We start from the raw sequence: 11,147 nt of genomic DNA, 5'->3' as shown, positions 1-11,147 counted from the left end.
ACCCACTCCAGTATTCTTGCCTGGGAAATCCCAGACATAGGAGCCTGGTGGGCTACCTGGGGTGGCAGAGTTGGGCACACCTGAACACGTTAGACCAGCTAGGTGAGTTCACTCATTTTCCCGGGGTGTCTCTCAGGTTTGTGAGATATACCCATGAATAAGCTTGTTTTTCTCCTGTTCATCTGTCTTTTGTGACATGAGTCTCAGGCAAGAACTCTGAAGGGTAAAGTGGTAGTTATTTCTCACCTCTTTCTGGAGGCTCCTCCCTCTCCCATCACTGGCCTGCTTCTGCAGGTGAAGGAGCTCTGCAGGTTGTACCCTGGTCTGCTGTCTCACATTAGGGTTGGTGAAAATTAAACCCAGGGTGGGAGCCTCAGGGCAGTAAGCTGAGGCCCGGGGCAGTGTCCCAGAGCAGGGGAAAGAGAAAGTCAGCTTCAGTGTCCAATGAAGAAGAAGAGCAAGCCCTGGTTGTCCCAGGGTCCCAAATCACCATGGGGACTAGAGCAAGATGTTGTACCGCCCAGAAGACACCCTGTGGGGGAGGGAGAACAAGGAGGAGCCTCACAGGGCTCCAGCTGATCCCTGTTCTTGTTCAGACCTTACCCTCAGCAGCCTGGCTTTGGCTCAGTACACCCCATCTTCTCTAGGAACATCAATTCCTAGGCCAAGCCAAATAACCATGATAGAGATGTGAAAGAACATCCTTCTGGGTGGGATAGGACCACTCTAAGGAGTAGTGGGACCTGACAGGGAGTGGGGGTCCAGGGAGCAAGGCTCAATTACCATGTCATTAAGAAGGCCTTACTATCGGGTCTGGGTTGGTTAAAATCCCAGGTGAGCCACCTAGGGGCCCCATGACCTTAAATGGGCAAATTACTTAATCTAACTGAACCTCGATTTCGTTGTCGGCAAAATGGAAACAGTAATTACCTCGCAGAACTATGAAGACTTAAAATTAGGATCAGTAGTAAATGCTGTTACAATCACCATTTCCCAGTACCCAAACCTGTGTAGGGCTGGTTCCAGGCCTCTCTTCTGGGCTCCATCAAAAGCAATCCTGTAATTTGCCTGCATTATGGTTTTTGTGAGACTGAATGGGAAAGAAGTATTGTTACCCAAATCCTAATGGGATGACGTCTCTCTGTGGACTAGAGCCTGGGAAAATGCCTGGATTCCAAGGAGTACTGGATGGTAGGTGACAAGTTACATGTGGGCCTCTGCTTTCATCTGGGATCTCATAGCAGAAGGAACCCAGAACTTTCAGAGCATAAGGAGACCAGGGGTGACTGTCTATCCCAACAGAAGTCAGGAACCAGGAGCTCTGTCTATGGCTGTGTTGATGTCCCTTAGATCTTTCCTATCATAGAGAGTTCAGGGGTTAAGGTTCTCCAGTGCTGAGGAGAGAGGGCCTGCACGTAGGCTGTGCGTGCTCAGCTTTTCCCTTCTCCACACCTACCCACAACATCCCTTCCCTGCTGCAGACCCTCTCAGGCATCCAGTTAGGACCCCCTTAGGTGAGGCAGGGAGAATTCCCTGCTTCCTGACGCGTAATAGCTGCTTCATAAATGTTGGTGGATGGAACTGAATTGCATGCAGGCTGATGGGAAGTCCAGGGGCAGGGAGGCCGTGGGTGGTCACCACACCAGGATCAAGTGCCAGGAGTTGATGGGAGCCCCACCCTTCCAGGTTTGCCTGCTGTTGAAACCTAGCAGCCACCCCACACTAGAGAATACAGAAGCCATATCTTCACTGTCAGTATTCCTAGTAACTAGGAGGAAGAGAGAGGAAGAGTGGGGAGGGAGGAAAGAAGGGGAAGGGAAAGGGAGGAGGAAAAAGGAATGAAGAAAAGGAAGTTAGCAAAAAAAGAAATCAGAGTGAATAAATGGACTAATCAGAACTCAATAGCCTGGACCAAGACCAAAAACATAGCCTATGCAATTGTCAGAAAAGGGGAAATGAAACGGGCCAGCAAGCTCAAAGCAGGTCCTAGGTCTTACTGGCAAGACTCCAAGTCACAGCAGTTGTCACTAAGGCTCTGGGTCTGGAAGGTTAATGTTACCAAGCTCCCCAGACTGAAAGACCACCAGCAGACCTAGCTTGGTAATGAGCAAAAACGAAGAGCTGGCCTAACTGGAATCCCAGCTCAGCCATTAAGTCAGGTCATTTAACCCCTCAGAATTTCCTTATCTTCAAAATGGGGATATTGCTACTTTGCAGATTAGTCATGCAAATCAGAAATAACTGGCACTCAGTAGGTGTTAGATGGCAACTTCTTAAGTTTTATTTTTGGCCACGCAGCATGTGAGATTTTGGCTCCCCAGCCAGGGTCAAACCCGCAGCCCCTGCAATGGAAGCAGTCTTAAGCCACTGTACAGCCAGGAAGTCCCTGGCAACTTCTATTATTAGGGAGCAAGATATACATACAAGTTGGGTGACTATATGTTTAAAATACTTTGTATGAAGATTTTCAAGGAGCAGGAAAATGTATATGAAATAAAAGTCCTTTGTAAACTGAAAAGGACCCTACAAATATCAGGGAATTGTTTGGAAGTCATGTTTTATGGTTAGAAAAAATAAAGGCACATCCCTTCCTGGGTGGGTGGCAGGATCCCTTTGCAGTAGGTCAGGTCATCAGCTGTGCCAGTCATTCTGCCAGCTGGTGACAGATGAGGGCCTCTCACCCTGGAAGAACAGAACCCCAGAGTGGCCAGAGGCGGGGTTGGGGGAGGGTGGTCTTTTCTATTTGTTGGAGGAAATCTGGGTGAACTCTATAAACTTTAATGCAGAAAACACTGAAAACTTGCCACATGGAGACAGGCCTTCAGAAGGGCAGGAAGCCAGGCCTGACCTCTACCAAGCTGTCCCAACCTTAGGAACTAAACTGCTGCTAAGGGCAAAGACTCTCTCTAGGTTCATCTTGTCCCACCCCTCAGCCCCTATTCCAAGTTCCTGTCATATTTCCTAGGCACAGAATAGTGTCAATCAATTATCAATCTAAAGCTGAAAAGGTTCTCATGCTTGGCACTGACGTCCCAGAGCAAAGGGTCCAGGACTGTCTCAAGAGGCCACGCGCCAGCTCCCACTTCCAGGAAATCACCTGGTCCCAGGCCAGCTCCCTAAGTGGCTCCTCCTTCAGAAGCCAACAAGGTGAATGTAGTCAAAGAGCCTCAGCTCAGAAACAAGGGAGACCCAGGTCTGAACCCTGGCTCTATCAACATACCCATGTGACTTCACAGCAAGCGATTTCACCTTTCCTCACTTGTCTCCTCCACATACTCTCTTGCAGGCTGCTGCAAAACTAAATAAAGAATGGGAATGTGACCTGTAGCATCGAGGGCACACAGTAGATGCTCAATTAGTATTACTTCCCTCTCTCTCCCCTTCCTCCTCACAGACCTCAGTCGGCTGCTTCCTTTTGCTTTTCAGAGCAGTCACCTGTTCTTTCTTGAAATTCAGCTCCCTTCCAGACTGGTGGCCGTGTGACCATCTCTCCACCTCTTTGATGCCCCCAAATAAGTACACAGGTCCTTTTCATTAAAGGGTTTTACTGCTAATCCTGGAGAAACAGATGCACGCTGGGCTGGGGGTGACAAGTCACAAACATGAGGGAATGTGAAGGTCCCTGGATCAAGGTTCCTTGAGGGTTTCCCTTTCATTCCTAAAGTAGGACCTGAGACCTCTTCTCCAGGCCTGGGAAGCCACTTCCTCCCTGTCCAGCTGAGGCACAGTGGGTGGAATTAGTGGACCCCTGCAGTGCGCCCTAAGCTCAAGCAGTCCATACACAATACAGAGACCGTCCATACACAATACAGAGACCGTCCAGACAGCGATGCTTATCTCACAGGCACTTCCTTAAAGGCCAGGAGAAGGTCACCCTAATGATATAAGCAAGTACTAAACCTACCCTATTTCTCTTTCACCCCAAGGAGTTGAAACTAAGATGGAGTCCTCTGACTATCTACCACAAGAAACTGGCCTGGAAAAATGTAAAGATTTTTACTCAGAGTCCCTTCTCTGACTTCCTGGAGATCCTGGCTTCAGAGGCAGCAGAAAACCCGTCTCCAAAGTGGGAGAAGGGCTTGAGGTCAAGGGAGCAGCAGCGGATCCTAAAGGTCTTTCTACGCTAGGCTGGGGCCCCTTGCTCTGTCCGCGCTCCCTCGGCCTCTTCAGCTGGACTCTCTCCCGGCCTGCTCTCCCCGGTGTGTTTTCTGGTGGCGGATGAGATTGGAGCTGCGGGAGAAATGCTTCCCGCACGCGGTGCACCGGTAGGGCTTCTCGCCCCTGTGGGTCCGCTGGTGCGCCCCGAAGTTGGAGATGTCGCTGAAGGTCCGCCCGCACTCGGTGCACTCGTAGGGCCGCTCGCCCGTGTGGGTGCGGTGGTGCACGCCGAAGCTGGAGCTGTTGCTGAAGCTCTTCCCGCACTCGCAGCAGATGTAGGGCGCGGGCTCCAGGTGGGTCCGGTAGTGCACCGCCAGCGCCGAGCTCTGGCCGAAGCTCTTGCCACAGAGGTCGCAGCGGAAGGGCCGCCGGCCCAGGTGGTCCTGCTGGTGCGTGGTGAGGTCCGCGTGCCGCCGGAAGCTCTGCTCGCAGTTGGGGCACTTGTAGTGCTTCTCCTCCAGGTGGATGCGCTCGTGCCGGATCCGGTTGGAGCTTCTGGAGAAGCTCTTACCGCACTCGGAACACTGGTAAGGCTTCTCGCCCGTGTGGATGCGCTGGTGCGTCCTCAGGTTGGAGGTGTTGTTGAAGGTTTTGCCACACTGGACACATACAAAGGGCTTCTCATCCACCTCGGGCCTCCGATGAGCAGAGAGGTCCTCCGGCTCTGCAGCAGAGACAGCGACTTCCTGCGTGGGCTCTTCTGGACGGGGCCCTTGTGGCGCCTCCGACGGGCTTGCTTGCCCAGGCTCTTTTTCCCCATCCGGTACCTTGGAGTCATCCACTCTCCAGGGCTTATTACCCCGTTCCCCTTCCTCGGGCAGGTGCTGTTCTGGGCTCTGCTCCTTCTCACTGCCCATCTCTGAACCCTGAGAATGAACACAAATGGCCAACACCTTTATTCCATGGGTCAGGCCAGCCCCCAGCGAATCTTCTATCCTGGGTTGATTCTGTCCCGGTACACGATCCCTACAGAAAGAACCATTTCATTCCATTAACTGGAATACTTGGAAGAATGCCTTTACTAACTTCCAAGTGACAAACCTCCACAGATATGTAAAGTTACCCACCACAGCAAAAGGAAGGCCCCCAGCTTTGTCCACCCCCAAAAGATGTTATCTGTGAAATTTGCATAATGCCACTTATCTTACTACCACACTAAACCATGAGTCTAGACTCTAATTCACCTGCAAGTACAGGACCTTCCATTAGGGGGTGAGTTTGATTTTTCTGCCTAAGTTAACTGAAATTCCCATTCTGTTTAATCTTATCTGGAAAAATCTTCCTTACAAGTATCCCTCTATCTGCCTGCTTTCAAACTGAAAATAACAGAACCTCTAATTCCTGAGGCTCTCCTACTCACTCACAAGGCCGAGCTCTGAATCCTCTGAAGTGTTCTGCCACCCTTCCCTTCGCCACATCTCACCATAGTCTAACAAATAAAGGGTAACATCTGGGTCCTCCAAGATCCACTGCAGAGCCTGGACTGTGTCTGTTCTGCCTAGGCAGTGCCCACTTCCACTCACACACCCCACAGAACAGTGCCTACACACACAGTCTCACACCACACACACAGTCATACTCACCATACACACACAGTCACTCTTACAACACACGTGCATATCATGCAATCACACCTACACAGCCACACACGTACCAATCACACACACCATACACAGCCCTCCCATACAAAGAACCATATACATGGCTACACCACCACACACCATACACACACGCAGCTACACACTCACACCACACAGTCTCACATGCACACACTGCCCCCTCTGCCCCACTGCCCCCCACACAGTCCCCAGCACGGGGCCTATTTGTGCATACATCAGTAGATGCTCGCTAAGCCGCACAGACTCCTTTAGAGTTCCTACAGACACGGATGGCAAGTGAGGGAGAGAAATACTGACAAGAGGAGAGTGGTATTTCCTTGGAACCTTGAGGAAATAATGGCATTTCAAAAGGCAGAGTGGACTGGTGGAAATACCGCAGAGTGACATGAATAAGGGGATGTGGGAGGCAAGCCCGGGCTATGACGGGACACTGACAACAGGGAATGAAAGATTGGTAATTCTGCATCCTTTGTGGAAAACAACCAACAATAATGGAAGGGACACCAACTACATTTAGGGCTGGATCTCAACGGTGACATATACTGTCTTTACAACTCTGCAAATTACTCAACCACTCTGAGCCTCAACTCCTGTATCACTGAAACTGTGAGACCAACTGACACACCAGGACTGTTAGAGGAAATGCCTATCATATGCTCAGTGTGAAGTGTGGCATGTACTAGTCATTCAGTACATGACAGCTGCGATTAACTGCTGAAGACACTATATGCTAGCCCTGTAAAGAAGGCAAGAATGAAAAAGATTCCTTATATGATCTTGTTAAAAATTCAATTAAAAAAATGGTACAGTATATATAATCTAAAATGTGAAATATGGACAGTACATTAAACCTTTAAGGAGTGGGGTGGGGGGATGGTCAGTAAACTTTTTCTGTAAAGGACCAGGGAGTATATATTTAGTAAATATTTGGGGTCATAGGAGCTCTGTTGCAACTACTCAACTCTGCCATTGTATCATAAAAGCAGGCGTAGAAAATCCGTAAATGCTTGGGTGTGGCTGTATCCTAACAAAATTTTATTTCAAACAAAAGAAAGCAAACTATAATCTACCAATCTCTGTTAAGAGTGTTTCTTTTTTCAATAATCTAGGTAAGTAATGTTTTTTTAAAAAAAAAAAAAAAGGCTGCTTCACTTTCAAAACTGCAAAAAAAAAAAAAAAAACCAGAAACTATTCCTTGATACTTAGTCACTATCTTCTGACCATCCCTTTAAAAAATTACAACCCCTCCAAAAACGAAAAGTTAAAAATAAAAATTATAACCCCTTCCCCCACACTCAGTTCCCCCTTGCCCCATAGCATTTCTCACCTTCTAATGATCTGTTCTTTGTGTCTATTATTTAGTATAAGCCTCCCCTTGCAAAACATAAGTCCCATTAGGGCCAGGTTCTTTGCCTTATTCATTAATGTAAACCAAACTCCTAGAGCAGTGGCAGTCATACACAGTAGATCCTTAATAAATATTTACTGAATAAACTGAGTGAAGACCAGGTCTGTCTCCACAACCCATTTCATGCTTACCTGTGTCTATTCTCACCCATGATTCCTTAGCAATCTCTTAATTCCTGCCCACTTCCTCCTTTATGCACTCACAGAATCTTGTACTGGCTTTTACGGTATTTTGCAATTATCTGTTTACATGTTTGTTCCCAGTATTAGTTTATTAGCAATTTGTGGGCAGGGACTGGTCATTTTAGTAATGTCTCCAGCACAAGGCCTGGTGCTCAAAATTTTTTAAGTATGAGTGAATGGATATGATCTTAATTTACCTCCTACTCCTGCCCATCCCACCTAGGGCTCCAATATCTCTCTCTATGCAATGAGCTACACGGCCTCCACTCATAACCAATCCCACTATACTGAGAATCCACAATATACCAAGCCCTGACTCTTCCCAGAGCTGAATGCTGAGTTGAATAAGAAGATTTAAGACTAGAGTCACCACCCTAAAAGACTTTATGGTACAGTGCAGCGTCATGGGCCACCAACTCCAGAAACTGTCATACAAGTGTAGAAGGTTAAGTTCTAGGCGAAGCAGGAAACTTGTAATTCGCCCAAGGGCACACACCAAATGAGTGGCAGAACTGGGAGCCATGCCCATCGCTCCAAAGCCAGTGCTTTTAAGCGCTACACCAGTAATAAATACAGTCCCATGGGAGTTCTGATGACACAAGCATATCTCCCTGAAGAGTTCAGGGATAAGCAGCTTCATGGAAAAGGTAGTCTTTGAGTCAGGACTTGCAGGATGGGTGAGCAAGACTGGAACTGACACAGATGGGGAACCCACCATCTACTAAGAAGGCAGTGCCAGGTAAAGAAGCATTTCCATATCACATTTCAGAGATTTGGGGAGAAAGGGACTCATGGGGTTTGTCTTCCCAGGAGGTTCAGAGGTACAGGGAGGACCACAGGTGGAAGGGACTGAGACGGTGTGCAAAAGGAGCCAGATCTAACAAGTCAGAGCCAAGAAGATGGGGCTTGTGATTAGAGATGCTGAAGGCCAAGGGCCTGGGTTAGATGGAAGGGACAAAGCTGGAAAGTGGTCTGAGGAGCCTTTAGGGTCATGTCAAGACTTGCAGGGAGGAAGGCAAGAGGGGAGCTTGGAAATATCAGGGGAAATGTGTGAAAGAACTGCGAACTGAACGGGGAGGTGGGGGTGGTGGATAAGGAGTCAGAGAGAGAAGAGGACCAAAACAGTCAGAGGGTCCGAGGAGAGACTGGTTAGGGTTGGGAACCCGACTCAAGAAGCTGGGTTGTGTGCAGCCGGGCGGAGTCTGAGGTTGGAGCGGTCTACAGGAGCCAAGTTCAGAGCTGCCGGGCGGGCGTGGGGCCGGAGGGGTGAGGGAGAAGGAGAAGCTCACCCCAAAGACATGGTCAGTGGCAGCGGAACTGGGTACTCAAAGGCGAACAGAAGGGCGGGAAGGCAGGGGCTTGGAGCCAGACGCTGGCCATGCAGGCCGGGGGAAGGGGCTCCAGGAGTTGGGACGAGGGACCACAGGGCCCCGTTTGTTCCCCAGTGGGTCCGAGGAACAAAGCCACAGCCCCAGCTGCCCAGTGAGAGGAAAGGGACTAAGCTGAGAGTTCCCCGCGAAGCCACTAGCACCTCCCCACAGCAACCTCGGGCCCGACCCCAACCCACCTAGCTCCAGCGTCTCGCGGTCAGGAACAGTACCGCCTCTCTGAGCCAGGGGGCGGAGCCGGAACCGGAACCCGGAAAGGATCCGCCCTACCTCTTCAGGATTGGTTCCTGAGGATTCCCTTTCCTTTCTACTGGCTGCCACAACGCTAGACTCCTGGGAGTGGCCTGCTGGGAGTTGTAGTCCTGTGGAAGATAATAGGCTCGGAGAAGAAATTTGAGAAGTTTAGAATTTAGTAGTGGAGACTGGATTCCCTCTAAAGTCGAGGGCTTCCTGCTGCGCTCCGGCGTTAAAAGCCCAAAGTGTGGGCCACCAGTGTGGGAAGTAGTAGGCTATGTAGCGCTAACCTACATGATCTCCTGCTGCTGCTAAGTCACTTCAGTTGTGTCCGACTCTGTGCGACCCCATAGACGGCAGCCCACCAGGCTCCCCCGTCCCTGGGATTCTCCAGGCAAGAGCACTGGAGTGGGTTGCCATTTCCTTCTCCAATGCATAGAAGTGAAAAGTGAAAGTAAAGTCGCTCAGTCGTGTCCGACTCTTCGCGACCCCATGGACTGCAGCCCACCAGGCTCCTCCGTCCATGGGACTCTCCATGAGTCCAAGAGTACTCCAAGAGTACTGGAGTGGGGTGCCATTGCCTTCTCCGACATGATCTCCTAGGGGTCACGAATTCAGAATTTCTTCTTCACTCTAAATTTGACACCCTTGGTAGTCCTGTAGACATCCCCCGAATCCAGAATCCCGCGCCCCACTGGAGGTTTTTAAAGTCAAAGGATTTGGGAACTGGAAAGGCGTCTATTTATTATGACGTATAGTTGATTTACAATAATGTGTTAGTTTCCGGTGTATAGCATAGTGATAAGGGGTAGTTGTTGTTTACAGATTATATTCCATGATAGGTTATTTCAAGATATTGTGTGTAATTGCCTGTGCGTTACAGTAAATACATGTTGCTTATCTATTTTATGGATACTAGTTTATATCTGTTAATTCCATACTCCTAATTTATGCCTCCCCCTGAAAGGGAGTTGAAAGATCAACTAATCCCATACCTACTAATCCAGTACCTTTGTCGGAGAAGCTAAACATTCCCTGGCCAAGGAACCACCTCCAGTTTCCCAAAGTCCCTGCACAGGGATTTTTCTGAGTGCTACTTAGTTAAACTTGACTTTTGTTCATCAATTCAAACACAACAAGACCACTATCCAGGATTAAGACTTTTTTCTTTCAGGTTTAATTTTTTAAAAATCTAATCACTGCAGATGGTGATTGCAGCCATGAAATTAAAAGACGCTTACTCCTTGGAAGGAAAGTTATGACCAACCTAGATAGCATATTCAAAAGCAGAGACATTACTTTGCCAACAAAGGTCCGTCTAGTCAAGGCCATGGTTTTTCTAGTGGTCATGTATGGATGTGAGAGTTGGACTGTGAAGAAAGCTGAGCGCCAAAGAATTGATGCTTTTGAGCTGTGGTGTTGGAGAAGACTCTTGAGAGTCCCTTGGACTGCAAGGAGAGCCAACCAGTCCATTCTAAAGGAGATCAGCCCTGGGTGTTCTTTGGAAGAAATGATGCTAAAGCTGAAACTCCAGTACTTTGGCCACCTCATGCAAAGAGTTGACTCATTGGAAAAGACTCTGATGCTGGGAGGGATTGGGGGCAGGAGGAGAAGGGGACGACAGAGGATGAGATGGCTGGATGGCATCACCGACTCAATGGACATGAGTCTGAGTGAACTCCGGGAGTTGGTGATGGACAGGGAGGCCTGGCGTGCTGCAGTTTATGGGGTCGCAAAGAGTCGGACACGACTGAGCGACTGAACTGAACTGAACTGAATCAAATATGTAGACTAAAATTCCACAATCCTCTCACATCTTCAAGGTATTTCAGTGCAAAGAGAAAAAAGAGTATTGTCTTCAGAGACAGATACACTAGATTTATAAACCCAGTTCTACCACCTTGCATTATTTCCTTCCCTTATAAAATCCCTGGCTGAATTACTGTAAGAATTAAATAAGTTAACATATGTAATACTTCTACCACCACAAATGTCAGTTCTCTTTCCTGTTGGTAAGTTTTCTTGGGTGCAACCAGTGTGAACAATGTGAATCAGTTTTAAGACTGGGATAGTCACAAATTATGGTTGAAACTAAATATGGATGAGTGAAATATAAATTGCCCACATACACTACGACTTTATAAATGGATATAAATGA

At 48.6% G+C, this 11,147-nt stretch overlaps 1 protein-coding gene across 3 annotated transcripts; it reads right to left on the bottom strand.

The window, feature by feature from the left end:
- Positions 1-2,258: 2,258 nt before the first annotated feature.
- On the bottom strand, positions 2,259-8,976 carry ZNF691 (zinc finger protein 691). 3 transcript variants are annotated; one of them, XM_086382932.1, is made up of 2 exons: positions 8,657-8,976; positions 2,259-5,124 (listed from the first exon to the last, which is right to left on the bottom strand). In XM_086382932.1, exons 1-2 carry the CDS (start codon positions 8,665-8,667, stop codon positions 4,167-4,169), a joined length of 969 nt encoding a protein of 322 aa, XP_086239058.1. In that variant the 5' UTR covers positions 8,668-8,976; the 3' UTR covers positions 2,259-4,166. The 3 variants fall into 3 exon arrangements, with proteins under 3 accessions (XP_086239058.1, XP_086239059.1, XP_086239060.1); XM_086382933.1 differs by having other exon boundaries at positions 8,935-8,976; XM_086382934.1 differs by having other exon boundaries at positions 2,259-5,024; positions 8,935-8,976.
- Between the last annotated feature and the right edge of the window lie 2,171 nt (positions 8,977-11,147).

This window comes from Bos grunniens, chromosome 3, assembly GCF_055505025.1.
Source record: "Bos grunniens cultivar Pamir isolate PY7600 chromosome 3, Bosgru_T2T1.0, whole genome shotgun sequence".
NCBI lineage: Eukaryota > Metazoa > Chordata > Mammalia > Artiodactyla > Bovidae > Bos > Bos grunniens.
Note: the sequence above shows the minus strand (reverse complement) of the source record. Positions and strands in the feature narration are given on the sequence as shown.